The sequence below is a fragment of the Maylandia zebra genome, linkage group LG18 (assembly GCF_041146795.1).
Source record: "Maylandia zebra isolate NMK-2024a linkage group LG18, Mzebra_GT3a, whole genome shotgun sequence".
Classification (NCBI taxonomy): domain Eukaryota; kingdom Metazoa; phylum Chordata; class Actinopteri; order Cichliformes; family Cichlidae; genus Maylandia; species Maylandia zebra.
Window position 1 is genome coordinate 20,583,983 of NC_135184.1, and position 17,234 is coordinate 20,601,216.

A 17,234-nucleotide genomic window follows, 5' to 3' on the forward strand; every position below is an offset into this window, starting at 1 on the left:
TAAAAAAAACAAAAAAAATCTGCCACGTGACTGTGGGACCCACGTTAATGAATGAACTGATAACTGGCGTCGCTTGACTGCTGTCAGGGTGTGTGTTTAAATGTTATTCCCGGTCAGAGTCGGCAGAGAGCAGCAAGCGCATCCCTCTCCTCCCGCCTCATGTGATTATGATCTATCACACAGCTGCTTGAACAAGGACTGGAAAACTTGATGCACTTTGTTTGGGATTGTTCCTCATTTGAAATCATGTCTCTGTACCGAAATGCCATCTGGTTTTTGAATGGAATCCAGCAATATACAAGGTCAGTAGGATATCATTTTGGTGTTGATCTGCTGTGTGTAGGGATGTTGTCCAAAGATGCCTGGTAAATATCAATCTTTTTACTTGGTATTGTTTTGTTCTGTCTCTCTTTTTTTAAAACTAAAATTAAGATTTCTGCCCTGTGACATGCATTTCATGTTGTTTATTCAACCCTAAAAGCTGCTCCGCAGAGCCATATCAAAGGTCTGATCACTGTGTGGCACAATCATCACACAAACTGCCCTTTATGTACAGTTACAATAGTTCTATTGACAGCTCGTGTGTCTTGAGGATGACAGTCTCATCGTCTCATCATCTCAACAACAATGCAGGCTGTCAATCACAAGCCGCCTTTTGAGAAATGATCAGTCCTCGCCTTGAAGCATTACCTTTATTACATGTTTTCTGCACGCCCGTAGGAAGGGATACGAGGTGGCATCTAAAGAGTTTGATCCCCGGGACCTGGATGTGTCGGTGGTGGGGAGGTCATTTATGATTACTGGAGCCAACAGTGGAATTGGAAAAGCAACAGCCGTGGCTATAGCCAAGAAAGGTACACGCCGGAGGGTTGTGTTATCTGTCAAACATCACCACATAATGATAGCAAATAAAACCTGATGCTTTGTCTCCAGGTGGCACGGTCCACATGGTTTGTAGGAACAAAGATAAAGCAGAAGAAGCCAAAGAAGACATTGTTACTAAATCTGGGAACACGGTGAGAATATTGACTTTGAATACAGAAAGTAAAAAGCAAATAAAAAATCCCCTGATTTATGAGAAACAAAGTGATGCCTAATCTTCATATTCTAGGAAGTATACATCCATACTGTGGACATGTCCCAGTCACGCAAAGTCTGGGAGTTTGCAGAGGCCTTCAAGAAGCAGTATCCATCACTGAATGGTTTGGCATGTATCACCTTTATTCTTTATTACAATAAATAGATTTCATATCCTCTTTCCTAAGCCAACTGTGTTAATGGTTTAGACTAAGTTGTGTGATTGGACTTTTCTCTGCTTTGGCAGATAAACAATGCAGGGTGTATGGTGCACAAGAGAGAGCTGAACACTGAAGGGCTGGAGAAGAACTTTGCCACCAACACTATGGGTGAGATTTTCTTCTGATGGTCAGACTGTTGTCTTGCATAACAATTTTTCAATTTTTTAATTTCCTTTTTCAGGGGTGTATATTCTCACACAGACTCTTATACCACTTTTACAGAAGAGCCGGGATCCAAGAGTGGTATGATTACACGCATAAGTGCACACAAACAAAGTGTTCATCTGTATAGTGCAGACAGCATAATGCCACTCTTGTCCACGTTGTAGTGGGTCATGGTGTTGTAAGCACACTGATGTATTTATTCCCCCTCCTGCCTATTAGATCACTGTGTCCTCAGGAGGCATGCTGGTACAGAAACTCGAGGTCGATGACTTGCAGTCGGCAAAGGGCTACTTTGATGCCGTTATGGTCTACGCACAGAACAAGGTAAGACAGGAAGGTGTGGTCCAGAGTTTTTAAAAATTAAGTTTGAATCTGCTTTACATTGCACAATACCATGTCTGACTGGTTATATACAGTGGGGCAAAAAAGTATTTAGTCAGCAACTGATTGTGCAAGTTCCCCCACCTAAAATGATGACAGAGGTCAGTAATTTGCACCAGAGGTACACTTCCACTGTGAGAGACAGAATGTGAAAAAAAAAATCCATGAATCCACATGGTAGGATTTGTAAAGAATTTATTCGTAAATCAGGGTGGAAAATAAGTATTTGGTCACCTCAAACAAGGAAAATCTCTGGCTCTCACAGACCTGTAACGTCTTCTGTAAGAAGCTTTTCTGTCCCCCACTCGTTACCTGTATGAATGGCACCTGTTTGAACTCATCATCTGTATAAAAGACACCTGTCCACAGCCTCAAACAGTCAGACTCCAAACTCCGCCATGGCCAAGACCAAAGAGCTTTCGAAGGACACCAGGAAAAGTATTGTAGACCTGCACCAGACTGGGAAGAGTGAATCTACAATAGGCAAGCAGCTTGGTGTGAAAAAATCAACTGTGGGAGCAATCATCAGAAAATGGAAGACATACAAGACCACTGATAATCTCCCTCGATCTGGGGCTCCACGCAAGATCTCATCCCGTGGGGTCAAAATGATCATGAGAACGGTGAGCAAAGATCCCAGAACCACACGGGGGGACCTGGTGAATGACCTGCAGAGAGCTGGGACCAAAGTAACAAAGGTCACCATCAGTAACACACTACAACGGCAGGGAATCAAATCCCGCAGTGCCAGACGTGTTCCGCTGCTGAAGCCAGTGCATGTCCAGGCTCGTCTGAAGTTTGCCAGAGAGCACATGGATGATACAGCAGAGGATTGGGAGAATGTCATGTGGTCAGATGAAACCAAAGTAGAACTTTTTGGTATAAACTCAACTCGTCGTGTTTGGAGGAAGAAGAATACTGAGTTGCATCCCAAGAACACCATACCTACTGTGAAGCATGGGGGTGGAAACATCATGCTATGGGGCTGTTTTTCTGCCAAGGGGACAGGACGACTGATCCGTGTTAAGGACAGAATGAATGGGGCCATGTATCGTGAGATTTTGAGCCAAAACCTCCTTCCATCAGTGAGAACTTTGAAGATGAAACGAGGCTGGGTCTTCCAACATGACAATGATCCAAAACACACCGCCCGGGCAACAAAGGAGTGGCTCCATAAGAAGCATTTGAAAGTCCTGGAGTGGCCTAGCCAGTCTCCAGACCTCAACCCCATAGAAAATCTGTGGCGGGAGTTGAAAGTCCGTGTTGCTCGGTGACAGCCCCAAAACATCACTGCTCTCGAGAAGATCTGCATGGAGGAATGGGCCAAAATACCAGCTACTGTGTGTGCAAACCTGGTAAAGACCTATAGTAAACGTTTGACCTCTGTTATTGCCAACAAAGGTTATGTTACAAAGTATTGAGTTGTATTTTTGTTATTGACCAAATACTTATTTTCCACCGATTTACGAATAAATTCTTTACAAATCCTACCATGTGGATTCATGGATTTTTTTTTTTTTTTTTTTTTTTTTTTCACATTCTATCTCTCACAGTTGAAGTGTACCTCTGGTGCAAATTACTGACCTCTGTCATCATTTTAGGTGGGGGAACTTGCACAATCGGTGGCTGACTAAATACTTTTTTGCCCCACTGTAGGTCATTTAAAGTAATGGAGAAGACTGACGTAAGATGTAAAGAGGCCACATTGTGTTGTTCCTTTTCAGAGACAGCAGGTGGTGCTGACAGAACAGTGGGCCAAAGCCAATCCTGTCATTCACTTTTCTGTCATGCATCCAGGCTGGGTAGATACACCAGGTACACTCATTTGAGCAACAGTTGCAGTTTTTCTTGAACTGTATCTTAATTAGTCTTCCTCCTTTCTCAAAAACCACAAATACAATTAACAGCTAGATCTATTTTCTCCTTGTTTCCAGCCGTTTCTACATCAATGCCTCAGTTCCACCGGATGATGGAGGACAGGCTGCGTACTGTAGAACAAGGAGCCGACACAGTCGTGTGGTTGGCTTTGTCCAGGGTGGCTTCCAGAACACGCAGCGGGCAGTTCTTTCAAGGTAAACAACACAAAATGTGACGGGCTCCACCATATTTTCTGTTAACCTTCTCAGGTCAACTCAAGCATCGTCATCGTCTGGCGCCACCAGTTCTGACAGCTTACATGTGTTGCAGATCGGAAGCCTGTTCCCACCCACCTCCCTCTGGCTTGGACTCACAGTTCGGCTGAGGAGATTCAGAGTTTCATGACTCAATTGGAGAATCTATCCAAAGATTTTCAGTTGCAAGCTGACGCAGATCCCGCTGGACCTTGTAGACCACAGTTTGTCTAGTTTGTCTGCTACGTCATAACCATATGACCAGCTACTGGAAAAGGTGTCGTCGATTCTTAACAAGCCTCCTGTCTACAGCAACAGTTGCATGTTTATGAAACTGCGTTCTGTAGTGTCACAAAATATTGATTAAAGACGAAATAACTGACTTGATTGCATGTGCACTCATGTCTTGTATATTTACATTACAAAAACAGATTTCTGACTCGTGCTTTATATTTGGAAATTTGCACAAATGTCAACAGTGCTTAAATCTCAGATGTGCAGTTGATGTTTGATAAAATAGGGAAAAAAATGGCTTTTCTGCACCTGATTGCTCAGTCTCCTTTATGGCGCCACATTGTTACATATTTGCACAATATTACGGCAGTATAAACCCAACCTAACAGATGGAATGTGGTGGGGGGGGGGAAATACCTATTATCTCAAATTCAGATAACTGAACCATGACCAAGCGTGCTGGGAAGGAAACACTTTCTTCTATATAAACACCAGATGACAGCGTTGTGTCCATTGGGAGAAAAGACTGTACTTGTGTTCTTGCAGAGCAGCGGGATAAACTAGATGTTTTCATCCTCAACTGTCTGGGTGTGGATTTAAATGCTATTTCCACAAAGGGTCAGCAGAGAGCAGTAAACGCTCCCTCTCAGCCCGCTTCCTTTCATACTGATCCGTCACAGCTGGTTGACAAACACCAGTAAATTAGTGGACTTTTTGCAATTGCTTGCTTGAAAAACTCCAGCATTTCATAATCGTTATTTTGTAAGAATCCACATTTTCCTTTTTTTTTTCCTTTTTTTTTTTTTTTTAAATAATTTTATTTTTATACAGTATTGAGCCAAAAAAATAAGTGGTGCATTCACATTTTTCCCAAGGGATTCTTTTCAAGTTTGAGCTCTACAAGGGTAAAACAGTGAAAAGCTTGAAGCTGGATCCATCCATGTTAAAACTCTCAGGGAACAGGAAGTTTGGTCAGATTTAAAAATCATCTAGAAGATTTCGATGGATTCTTTTTTTCCTGTAGTAAGATTTTTATTCCCCATTTGTTTTTACTGTATTTTTTTGGAAGGGGCGATGAGTCGGGTTCCCAGTGTCTGTCTCTAAAAGAAACTTCCAGTCCATGCGTAACAACAGTCCAAAGAAAAACAACTACCCCTCCCCCTCCCTCCAGTCCAGTCTCTTCCTCGTCTCCTTCACAGTTCATCTTCTATGCAACGTAGGTGTACACTTTACGGTCCTCTGGTGTCCTCGCCAAGTATTCTCTTTCTATAAGTCCCTCTATCCGCTTTTTGATTACCACAGGGCTCGGAAGAAAACGTGCCCGGAGCTGCTGAGTGACCTGAACAAACACACAAAAAAAAAAAGAAGAACAGAAAGTAACAGCATTAAAATTGTTGTTCATTATTTGAAAAATGAAAATGGATTCTGTAAAATGGACGAGTTCCTTACCTCTGCAACCAGGACATTGTGTTGCATCTTCTTCCTCGACTTCATGATTCGGACAATGGCTGCCTCAATCTCGTGCTTCCTGTCGTCATCCACTTTCTGCCGAGTCTCTTTCCTTTCAGGGTCTGATTCACCTTGTTTAGCAGCAACTGGAAAAATTGGATACAGGAACTGTATTACAGAAAGGAAGTGTCCTAACTCCACTTCAAAGAATGCTATGGTTACACAGCCACCATGTAACAGTAAGTATTTCAGAACAGAAGCCTTTACTTATGCATAGCCCTAAATAAAAAAATTTTTTTTAAAAATTAAAATTAAAGTAAATTATTGTGTTTTTATTTTGAGTTAAAAAGCTGTATGATATTCTACTTGTGGTACTGAATCAGTCAGTATTAGATAATATAAGTACTAATATGAAATACTATTATATTTTTAAAAAGCACAGCGGTGATGACCCATATATCCTGGAGTGTCAGCCGAGACGGACAGAAAGGGTCCCGGAAAAGACACAAGACATCAGCGAGCTCTGGTGCATTACACACAGCCTTTGCTCACCTGTCTGAATTTTGACTCTGTGCAGTCTCGAGGTAAACTGATCGTTGACTGTAAACACGTGTCCATTTTCTATCTCCTTGGACTTGGGCTCCTTAGTGAGAATTCGCTGTGTGGGTTTCCCACATGCTAAAGACTGTAATGCTCGCACCAACTCTCGCTCTGGAATATCTGTCTCCTGCTGAATCTCCTGTAGAAAAAAAAAGAAAATTGGCTTTAAGTCAAAAACTGTGACACCAATATGTACAAAAACACACATATATAAAGACATTAAGTCATATAATGGTAGAGTGCAGCCATATAAAAAGTGTGTTCCCACCTCAAAAGTGCACTTTTCTCTGTTGTTGAAGAGCATGAGGATGGTCATCTGGAAGGTGGAGACCTGTAGAATGTGCTTGCGGGTGTTAGACCCTGTCACCTGGGCACCTCCCATACCCAACTCTGAACCATCCTCCTGCACATGGAGAAGGTTTAAAAAACATGTTTTGCTGCTTAACAGAAAGATTATGAAAATCCTCAATGATACTGATTTTAATTTCAATACTAAAGCAGTTTTGAAATGCAGAATCTACCTTTTTAACAGCTCCATAGAAAGTTGCGTTTAGGTCCGCTCCTCCCATGTGATGTTGTAATGTGAGCTGTCTACCACTGTGCTTAGCTAGGTAAAATCTGGTAAATAAAAACAAAGGCGGTGAAAACCAATAAATTAAAAGTACACTGAGATCTTCTTTGTATTGCAAAACATATGAAGAAAGAGGATTACCGTCTGAAGACTTCAAAGGCGTGTCTGGGAGCAGGGGGGATGGTGCATTTAGGTGTTGCAGACTGTGTGGGCCAGTAGCCAGTAGTTAGGACTCTTACTGTGAGGTCCACACCACTTAAAGATGCCTGGAACACGTACATGAAAAGCAGATAACATGACTACACACCCATTACAGCTTCAATGCAGAATATCTGGTATCAGACAGAGTAAGAGAGCGAGACAGAGAGAGATGGTACTCAACAAATCCTGAATAAAGAAAAAAAAAAAATCAATGGGAGAATTTGGCCCCAAAAGAGACAATCAACAGCTAAATTAATGACCCTATGAGCCAATCATGTTGTTTGACTAACGCATATACACAGTAAAGCCTCCACTGTGTAGTTTAAGGCATGTCTACTATTGTATACCAAGTAAAGATGTGGGTCAGTGTACTTATCTTTCTGAGATTACTGTATTCATGAAGTAAATTAGCATTTGATATGTTCAAATGTTCCTTTGGGGTGAGGCAGAGACGATCACATCAGCACTCTGGACTCGAGAAGAACTTTGACTTCTAATCTAAATGTGCTTTGTGACCACGAGTTAATGCTCTCTAGTCATGCTTTAAAACAGGACTTCTAAATAATAACCTAAACAATGACTTCTTCTTTTTAATTTTATTGTGAGACATGACACCAAACATCACAAAGTGTGGAGATAAGGCACTGACAGAACATATTTCAAAATAAAGTGTGTGCCTAAGTTGAACATGCAAGGATGTGCTGTGTAGCTGTATGAATGTGCAATGCGTGGGTGTATGAGGCTCTATATCTGAAATCCTGCTGTGCTATCATAGAGTTCGTCAGCTGTGCTGGGTTTTTCTGTGTGCCTTGTTTTTCTGACTGACTTACTGATGTAGTTTGTATGTGTTGCCTGAACTCATCCATGGTAGTGTTGGAGATGCTCATGTCTCTGAACATCCCTTCCAGTTTTGAGGTGAACTGACAGCCGCACTCTGTCTGTAACAGAAAGAGATGAAGAAAATGACGTGAACCCTCTGACAAAGATTTAGACAGGTGAAGAGAGGAAGCACGAGATAAATGATATGAGAATGTACAAGTCCCGTGCATAAATTTATATACAAAACTAGGGCTGCTCAATTAATCGAATTTTAATCACGATTACGATCTGGGCTTTCAACGATCATTAAAAATGACTGAGCCGATTATTAGCCCCTCCCTCATTTATCTGCGACACCTTAAAGGCCGGTCCGTGAAAATATTGTCGGGCATAAACCGGTCCGTGGCGCAAAAAAGGTTGGAGACCGCTGATTAAGAGGACCCGAGGGAAGCTCGGAAAGCTAAGCAGAAGTTATTTGGAGAGAAGAGTGACTGCCGTTGGTTGAAAAGAGAGGTAAAAAAAACTTCAGTGGTGTTGCACACTATTTTAATTATTTTTTTAAAGTCATTGTTAACCCTTTAAAGCCGGTCAGAGCAGCACGCTCCGTGTTGTGTAACTATTTTTAAATCCCTGTAGAACCTGAACCGTGTAAGCTAGTGCAATAATTTGTTTTGCATATGAATCCGGAGGAGTTGTACTTACATCTGATGCCATCAGCTCTCGGTCACGGTTTCCTTCCACATATAGCTTTGCAAAAATTGCATAAAAAGCGCTTGCAGGAACAAAAACATAATATTCCAGAAACACGCTTTGCCGATCTGATCAGCTGTTCGTAACACTTCCCACATTGAAACAGACGTCAGCGCGAACTATCACATGTCCGCCATTTCCTGGCCGAAACCGGAAGTGACGTCATTTTCGCGGAAATGTAGTTTTTTACTTGTAGGCCTTAAAAGCCTATACTGGTCATGTTTGACTTTTCTGAATAGTTGCTGGGATGCTTAGAACTCAAACTTCACTGCTGGAAATAGTTTATTTTGATGCACATGCTGTTTTCTTTGCAAATTTGCATCATAGGATTGTTTTTTTTTTTGTTTTTCCTGCAGTATATAAAAATTGGTGTATCTCCAAAATAAAACTATGAAGACACCCAAAATAAGTTTCCTGTTGTTGTAAACTATTTTGTGCAACTTTTTTGTATTTAAAGTTTTGAGGGATAAACCTCTTAAATTTCTCCAAGTAGAAATATATGTAAAAAAAACAAAAACGATTTTCAATTTTTTTGTAGTTTATTGCACTTTTTTGCAATTAATGTAGTTACTATGGACTTAATGCATACATATTATTAAAATATGGGCTATAACAGTTGTATAGCAACTTGAAATGCTCCCACAAATGGCACTACAACATGTAAAAAAAAAATATATAATCTCTGGCGGACTTGGTTCTATAGTAGGTCTTAAAGGGTTAAATAAATATCGTCAAATAATCGAGATCTCAATTTCAGTAAAAATAATCGTGATTATCATTTTTGCCATAATCGAGCAGCCCTATACAAAACTACTACTTTTTGAATGGTTTTTACCTTGAGCTTAGAGATCATGTTCTTTTCTGAGTCGTCTGAGACACTCTTGTTACTGAGCAGCCGACGACCCAAATGCTGCTTGTAGTACCTTTCAAAAACATCCTTCTCCTGCATAAACCGGAACAACACCATGGCCTTGTCAAGAATCGACTCCACTTCCTGTTCCGTCAACTATTCAAACAAGAAAAGGGCAGAAACAAGATAAAAAGTAGAAGTCAACTGCTAACAGAAAACTCTAAATGACTTCCAGATCTACTCAAGGTTTCTGAAGAAGCCACTCACCCCTTTGACTCCCTTCTTGAGCTTGTCATCAATAAAGAGTGAAAGGTACTCTGGAGAGCGGGAGTTGAGGTTCAGGAAATACTCAAAGTCTCCAGCTATAGTTTGTTTGAAGAGTCTGTCGTTGTTGAAGGCCTCGAGGAGGAACCGATCAAATCGTGTTTTCAGGTCTAGCAAACCCTGTTCAAACGGTGGTAACAAAGAAGTTATGTAATCCAGCACGATACAAGTCTCTCTTGGTACTTTAAGCATGATTAACCTGATATTTAAATCTTCTAATGCTACACTTTTTTCAGATACCAGAGGCATACCTGAATGTAGTCAACGGGGTTCTTGCCCTCTCCCTCTTCTGACACCAGAGCTTTGCCTTGCTCTCTCAAGTAAGAGCTCATACACTCGCACATTGTTTTCAGGCCATTTGGCACACGACTAAACAGCTTGTACATGCATGCCAGGTCTGAGAGTGAGACGTGAAGTAAAAAACAATGAGAAAGGAAATTCTTTGCTGTTTTTTAAATTTTTTTTTATTTCTGAATTACGTGCACAGAAAAGTCATGAATGATTTAATGCTTTTACCTTCCGTCTTGCCATTCTTAAGCATATGGACCAAGCCAGAGTTCTCCATCTCCACAATGGTCTTCATGTGTTTTGAAATTAGCTCCCTTTCCACTACTTTGACAATGGGTTCCTCTGTGGACTTGTCCAGGCAATGCATAACTCGCTCAATCTCTTCATTGATTCTGGCCTCTACCTTCTTTATGTAGACACTGGCACAGTTTTCTGCTAAGAACTTTTGGCTTTCCATCTGAAACAAGCACATATTATGTGTTGTTATAGAAATTATTTAGAATAGCAACAAAAAGATGGAGTAAAAAGTGCATAGCACAGACTCACCTGGAAGAATTCTGCTGACATATCTAAGAAAGGACCTTCAAAGTCCTCCTCGTATACAGACCTGCCATCCAGGCCTAGAATCATCAGCATCTGGCAGGCATTTCTGATAGCTCCCCTGCAATGAATTGTAGAGCATTCGAAATAAGGCCAGGAAACTAGCCCATCACTCAATTTTGTACTTGAACAAATTTTCAGTTCTGCAGTAAAAGTGTTCTAAAGACCAAGAAGTGAAGCACTATTCTTTCACACCTGTCTACAACCTCTCCCTTTCTTTCCCGTGCAATCATGTCCAGTAAGGTCTGTCGGAGGTGATCCCGAATGCAGCCGTAGCGCACCACCTGGTCTCTGAATATGATGAGGCCAAGGTTGTAGACATTTTCCACATTGTTTTGCTGAACATAGACCCTGTCCTAGAAGACATGAGAACAGAAGATGCAGTTTTCTATGAAAATATGTACTATGATAAACTATGGTATGAAAAAAGGGATGGATTTGCTGTACTGCGATTATACAAATACATAGTAGCATATGTAAATTTACAAAGTAAGAAGTGGCTTCCAATAAGGTAGGTTATCAGCCTTCAGTAGATTAAAACAAACAAAAAAAACCCACTGTCTGGGCTAAAGAAAGAGGACAGTACAGAACTAAAGAACTCCAGGACAGCTGTGTAGTCTCTGTACTGACGGTGCCATTGTTTACCCTACTGTTTTCTAAGGAGCTTGGAAAGAAAAGCGTCTGGACTTCTTTGAGTTGCTTGAAGACGTTTCACCTCTCATACGAGAAGCTTCTTCAGTTCTAAGGTCAAATGGTGGAGAGTCCCAGATTTAAACCCAGTGGGAGTTTCCCCCCAAAGAGGGACAACGGACCCCCTGATGATTCTCTACCTAATCACATGAGCCAAGGTGTGAAAGCGGGTGTGAGTCACAATCAGCCAGGGTTTCGGGTGAGCTCATTGTGAAACCTGGCCCCACCCTATCATGTGATTTCCTGAGGTCAGATGACCCAGGATGTGAGTAGGCGTTAAGGCGTCTGGGAAGGGATCGCAAAACTGGATTATAGATGGCAGACAGTTGGTGTCGTAAACCACCGCCTCTGTTTAAAGATAGTCGCTCACAGTGGACGTAAATGACTTCTTTCACTCCTCTTTCAAACCATCTGAGGAGTGAAAGAAGCCGTTTACGTCTACTGTTAACACAAATGACCATCCCTTAAATATCACAAAATTATTTCCATGTGCAAAAACACCAAACAAAAGTTACAAATGCTCTATGAAATCTTAAAGATCTTTTACAATTACTGATGTCCAGCTTCAGAACTTTTTACATGAGGAGTATGACTAAAACACAAAAGCATACCTACCATGTACATGAGGATGTCTCTGATCATGACCATGGCAGTCTGGTGGTCATTCCAGGCCTGATTCAGTGTTTGCAGAAAATTATTATTTAAGGAGTTTAGGACATCTTCCCGTACCTGAAGATACAAATAGTCAAATAAAGTCATCTCAACATCTGGTGTGGTATTATGAATAATTGTCTTCTTTTCAGATCGATTCTCATCATTGTCTAAAATACTTTGAAACTGATGAAAGTTTCTTTACCTTGTTGATGAGGTGCTCAGTGACCACCTCCCTCAGGCCTGTGTACAGCTTCTCCCCATGTTTGTGGAGCACCATTGTGTAGGCGTTCCTGTACAGCTCCTCAAAGCTCAGTCCACTGTTGTTTTTCCTCTGAATCTCCTGGATAGCATTCTTTAGAAGGTCCCAGATGTTGTTCACATATTTCTCATCCATTGTCATCTGTGAGAGACAAATATTAAATTCAGATACTTTGATTAATGCCTTTTTTGTTTACAATGAAAAAGGATTAGTCTTTCCAAAGCAGGTCTATCTGATGTATCTCATGTCTTTTGTATACTCTTGCATATGGTCAGTAACTGTTTTGTAAAAATATAAAGACATAACTTTTTTTCTCCCTTCTGTTGGAAATTAGTGTAGGAATGTTGAAAGCCACATCTCTGAACCTGAATATTATGCCAAAAACAAGCAATCAATCAATCAATCAATCAATCAATCAATTTTTATTTATAAAGCACTTTTCATACAGAGAAAATGTAGCACAAAGTGCTTTACATAGTTAAAAGCAGCCCACCCCACCCTCCAACTCACTCCCCACACTCTCAATACACATATATCCCCCCACCCACACACACATACACACGCGCGCACACACATACACACACACACACACACATACACACGCGCGCACACTTAAAGAGTAAAAATTGGGCTGGGCTCGCATGAGCCAAGTGAGGAAACACTATAACAGGGAGCCGTCTGCACCGGGAGCCGGTCACAGACCGCAGCCTCCAGGCTGGGCACACAGCAGGAGGGAGGCAAAGGAGCCCCCCAGCCAGGCTGAGAGGACCCCAGAGACCCAGCAGCCACGGTCAATAACAGCCCCGGTGCAGAGAGCGCCCTCCGAGGAAACACTGGAGATATGACGCAATACAATATATATAGGGTAAAATGATAAAATAAATAAGAACAGGATACAATATAAATATAAATAGAATAAGAAGATTAAAAAATGAATAAGAATAAAATCAAACAAATATTAGGTAAATCCTAAATTAATAATAGAATAACAGGATAGAATAAATAAGCATAAAATAAATAAACGCTAAGTAAAAGCTAAATTAAAAAGGTGGGTCTTGAGCCTGTTCTTAAAAACATGTACATTCTCTGCGGCCCTGAGCTCCTCCGGCAGGCTGTTCCACAGACGAGGACCATTCCACTGAAACGCTGCCTCTCCGTGAGTATGTGTCCTGACTTTAGGGACAATCAAAAGGCCAGTACCAGAGGACCTCAGGGTCCGCGGGGGTTCATATGGTGGCTTGTTTAACAGGTTACCAAACGCCCTGCTTTCTGCTTCATAAAAATAATAATAACTTTTTTTCTTAATTTATGACAAACAATTAAACTCTCTAAATCAAGAAATAAGGCCACTGAGTCATACCATTTGAAAACAACTGTACCTATAAAAGAGGTAGGTAAGTAGGAAGTAGATGTGAATTCTCTCAGCAGAAATCTTAACCTGATTTCAGTGGAGAACAAGAGCCAAGCTGTTCAATCTGCTAGAAATGTTTTCTCAATTTTTTTTTTCCTTCTATAAATACCATTTTTTCTGACAGTTGCATATTACTGGGACTGTAAATGGCGTGGTAAAGCTTTTATCTCTTAAGGGAGTCTATTATGCATTTTGAAAAGGTGTTTAGGATCATCATCCATATCTTGATTGTGTGTTCATTAAACAATGGACCATTTCATTTTTTTCTCTTTTTTGGCCAAATATACCTCGCTAGCTACTGACAAAATCATTCTTATTTTTGCTTCATCATCTGTTTTGGGTTTTTCTTTTTCTAAACTGTCCTAAATGTATCAGGCTTGATCAGATGCTTATATGCAAACGTCTAAGTGTGAATTTGTGGTAGGGGTGGCTGTGATGGGTTGGCCAACATCAACACCATAACCTGTTCAAGTTATTTTGACCATGTTTACTTTAGCACCTTGTTGGGATGAAGTTGCGCTAGCTCTCCAGCTAACTCTGCATGACAATGTGTGTTGATATCCTCCGCGGGCGGAAGCAAAAGCATAGCGTGAATAAATAGCAACAAACAACCCTGCTTATCGTTACCATAGCGCACTGATACCTGCAGACTGACTTAGCAAATGTCAAGACAGCTAACACGGCCAGGCCCGCTACTTAGCTAGCAATCTTCTCACTGAAGTTTCAATTAATGCTAACATAAGCTCATGACAAATGACGGTGACATTTACAAACCAATAAGCCAGCTAGCATTAATTAAACTGCACGATAATACGCCCAAGGTAACTGCTGAGATTGAAGCAGTTTTCGCTTGAGTGACATTTTTTTTCTTCGATTGAGCAACTAGTTAGCAGGCAATTACTAGCATAAAGACCTGTCATCCCCTGACTCGTCTCATAGTTTCGGCTCATTTTACAAAGCTCATACAGTTTTCAGTACTCACAGGAAAGGCTCGTATCCTCATCTTGGTGTCCTTCTTGGGGCCGCTTTTTAGGTTGGACATGATTAGTTGCAACGACTATCCTTTCTAAGTTGACTTAAAGACTACATGAAAGGCAGCTGCTAATTTGCTTTCAGCGCCCGGAAAGCGACAGAGAAACTCGGTGACCTCCCCTGTGGGAATTAGGTCGCCCTGTGTGTCTGTTGTGTTGTTGTCAGTCGTTCTCCTCAGTGGTTTTGGCTAGTGTTAGCTTGTATGCAGTGATGGCGGACGGCTGTTCTCCACTGCGCAATCCGAAATCTCGCGAGAGGAGAAAAGTCACTAACAGGTGCATTCCACAGGTTGGAAGTTAGCGGTTCTTTTTTTTTTTTTTTTTTTGAATAAGCTTTATTGACAAAGCACAAAATATAGATCCAAATTACAAAAATACAGTGTCCGGGGGTTTGGTAAAAACCAAAACAGAGCAGTCTAGTAAAGAATCACATAACATTGAACAGGGAACATAGGTTTATGGTTTTGACAGCGTTTACATTTTGGGAATGTTGTATGGTTCTAACATATTGTTTGGTTTCATTTAAAAAGCACTGAAAGGATGGTTTTGCGTTAGAAAATTTCAATTTATGTATATGAAATTTAGCCAGTAATATCAGTAAATTAATAAATTAAAATTTGTTTGCCCTGTCCGTGGGGTACTTAAAGAAACCAAACAGTATTTTCTCATAACAAAGAGAGAACTCAGAAAAGATAAAAGAAACAACAAAAACACAAGCATAAGTTAGACGAGATAATCCCTACGCTTTCATGAGTAAAACTCTCCCTTTACTGGATAAATCCCACTGCAGCTAAGCATTTAGCTTATGTTTTATTCAAAATTGGAGTGAAATTATGGGAGAACCTGGTGGATTGATTTTTATTAATGATGATACCAAGGTAAGTGACAGACTCTTTCACTGGGATGCCAGCAACAGATAGACTGGTACAATTTCTAAGGGCAAGCAGTTCACATTTGCCAATGTTTAAGTGGAGTCCTGAAGCTAAAGTAAAGGCATTAATTGTGTTAATAGCTATCTGCACCTGTGAAGCATGTTTTAAAAAGAGAGTTTGTTTTGCTGCAGATGAGCCATACTCTCTTAAATATGAGGCGGCTTCAAATTCGAAGAGTTCCAAATTTTGACAGAGATGACTGATTAGGGCTTTATCCCAGAAACGTTTCATTAATGACAAAATATCTTCAATCACTTTTTCATGTGTTAGAAGGGAATTATTAAGTTTCTAGTAGCAGCTCCTACAAGTTTGGGCAGCATTAGGATTGAGAAAGACTTGAAGTGATACTGCTTTGTGGTCCGTGAGTGGAGTTGGCATTATATTGACTATAACAGGGCTGCCCAATCCCGGTCCTCGAGAGCTACTATCCTGCAGCTTTTAGATGCATCCCTACTCCAACACAGCTGAATCAAATGGTTTGATTACCTCTTCAGCATGCCATCATGTTTGGCAAAGGCCTGATAACAAGCCATTCATTTGATTCAGCTGTGTGGGAACAAGGATGCATCTAAAAGCTGCAGGACGGTAGCTCTCGAGGACCGGGATTGGGCACCCCTGGACTATAACATTATTTCTAAGTAATCAGAGACTAACCAGAAGTCAATACGGGATTTAGAAGAGTTGGATTTGTTACTCCATGTAAATAGTCTGGCTTTAGGGTTTTTAAATTCTCCAAATGTCTATTAAATGAAATTTTTTGCATAAATGTATTTAAACAACAGGACAGAGTTATTTGAGCTAGGTGGCCATCTGTCTAGTGAAGGATCTGGAGGAATGTTAACATCGCCGAGTTAGATGTCGAGTACTTTTCTGGAGATGTCTTCTTGCTTTTGCTCAGGGACACCTGAGAGCCTGAGGTTCCATCTCCGATGGTATCTTTCAACTTCGTTGACTTTCAGTTCTACTTGAGACAATCTGCTGCTGTTTTTCTTACAAGTAGCTTTAACTGTTTTGGTGACATTCTTCAAAGATTCTACTTCCAAGAACATGAAGCCAATAGACTTCTTCATGACCATAGCCTCCAGATTATCCAGAGCGCTCATTAATTAAAGTAGCAATGTTGTTTTGCACATCAGCAAGAGTTATATCACCTTTGTGTTTTTTACCATCGGAGAACAGCGTCTACCTCGGTCGCCATCTTGGCTCCGTTAGCGATTCATGTCTTACATACCTTGATGGTTACATCGGCAATAATAATTAGACAATAAATAAGTGAAGTATTAAGTAAAGTATTTTATCAACCGTTTCATCTTAAAGTAAAACACAAGAAAGAACAATGTATAGAAAAAATATTCAATTACCTTTTGAATCCTTTATAGTACCCTCAACTTTATCACTTTATTCATCTCTCACTGCCATTTGTAAACGAGGACATAGGTTGCTAGGAGATAGATATTGGAATTTTGTGAAATATATTGTAGTTTGACTCATGGGGGGGGGGGGGCTTACTGGGCTTAAGCCCGGTGTCGGAGGGGGGGTTACTGGGCTTAAGCCCGGGTCAGACTGTAATTTGTTTCATAGTTAGATCCCTGGCTGACAACTGTATAAAACAAAAA

At 40.8% G+C, this 17,234-nt stretch overlaps 2 protein-coding genes across 3 annotated transcripts; one reads left to right on the forward strand and one right to left on the reverse strand.

Moving 5' to 3' along the window:
• Nucleotides 1–8: 8 nt before the first annotated feature.
• dhrs12lb (dehydrogenase/reductase (SDR family) member 12-like b) lies at nt 9–4,342 on the forward strand. The gene is made up of 10 exons (XM_004542603.4): nt 9–302; nt 721–854; nt 934–1,016; nt 1,112–1,207; nt 1,325–1,406; nt 1,480–1,541; nt 1,683–1,787; nt 3,569–3,659; nt 3,779–3,916; nt 4,032–4,342. Exons 1-10 carry the CDS (start codon nt 211–213, stop codon nt 4,187–4,189), a joined length of 1,041 nt encoding a protein of 346 aa, XP_004542660.3. The 5' UTR covers nt 9–210; the 3' UTR covers nt 4,190–4,342.
• Nucleotides 4,343–4,499: 157 nt separating this feature from the next.
• On the reverse strand, nt 4,500–17,084 carry LOC101466095 (cullin-3). Of its 2 annotated transcripts, none has more exons than XM_014412305.3 (16): nt 16,980–17,084; nt 12,188–12,385; nt 11,947–12,060; nt 10,837–10,997; nt 10,588–10,702; nt 10,270–10,498; nt 10,005–10,150; nt 9,697–9,873; nt 9,415–9,585; nt 7,841–7,948; nt 6,951–7,075; nt 6,760–6,856; nt 6,507–6,641; nt 6,191–6,377; nt 5,639–5,784; nt 4,500–5,528 (listed from the first exon to the last, which is right to left on the reverse strand). In XM_014412305.3, exons 2-16 carry the CDS (start codon nt 12,383–12,385, stop codon nt 5,397–5,399), a joined length of 2,241 nt encoding a protein of 746 aa, XP_014267791.1. In that variant the 5' UTR covers nt 16,980–17,084; the 3' UTR covers nt 4,500–5,396. The 2 variants fall into 2 exon arrangements, with proteins under 2 accessions (XP_014267791.1, XP_014267790.1); XM_014412304.3 differs by lacking the exon at nt 16,980–17,084 and adding an exon at nt 14,638–14,952.
• Nucleotides 17,085–17,234: the final 150 nt, after the last annotated feature.

What these genes read in the sequence shown, in the direction of transcription:
- dhrs12lb (XM_004542603.4), top strand. Translation starts at nt 211, where the DNA reads ATGCACTTTGTTTGGGATTGTTCCTCATTTGAAATCATGTCTCTGTAC. An exon ending in GGAATCCAGCAATATACAAG is followed by an intron (nt 303 to 720) that starts GTCAGTAGGATA and finishes GCACGCCCGTAG; the next exon opens with GAAGGGATACGAGGTGGCAT. An exon ending in ATCCATCACTGAATGGTTTG is followed by an intron (nt 1,208 to 1,324) that starts GCATGTATCACC and finishes CTGCTTTGGCAG; the next exon opens with ATAAACAATGCAGGGTGTAT.
- LOC101466095 (XM_014412304.3), bottom strand. Translation starts at nt 14,697, where the DNA reads ATGTCCAACCTAAAAAGCGGCCCCAAGAAGGACACCAAGATGAGGATA. An exon ending in TAAGAATGGCAAGACGGAAG is followed by an intron (nt 10,151 to 10,269) that starts GTAAAAGCATTA and finishes TCTCACTCTCAG; the next exon opens with ACCTGGCATGCATGTACAAG. An exon ending in ACAATGTCCTGGTTGCAGAG is followed by an intron (nt 5,529 to 5,638) that starts GTAAGGAACTCG and finishes GTGTTTGTTCAG; the next exon opens with GTCACTCAGCAGCTCCGGGC.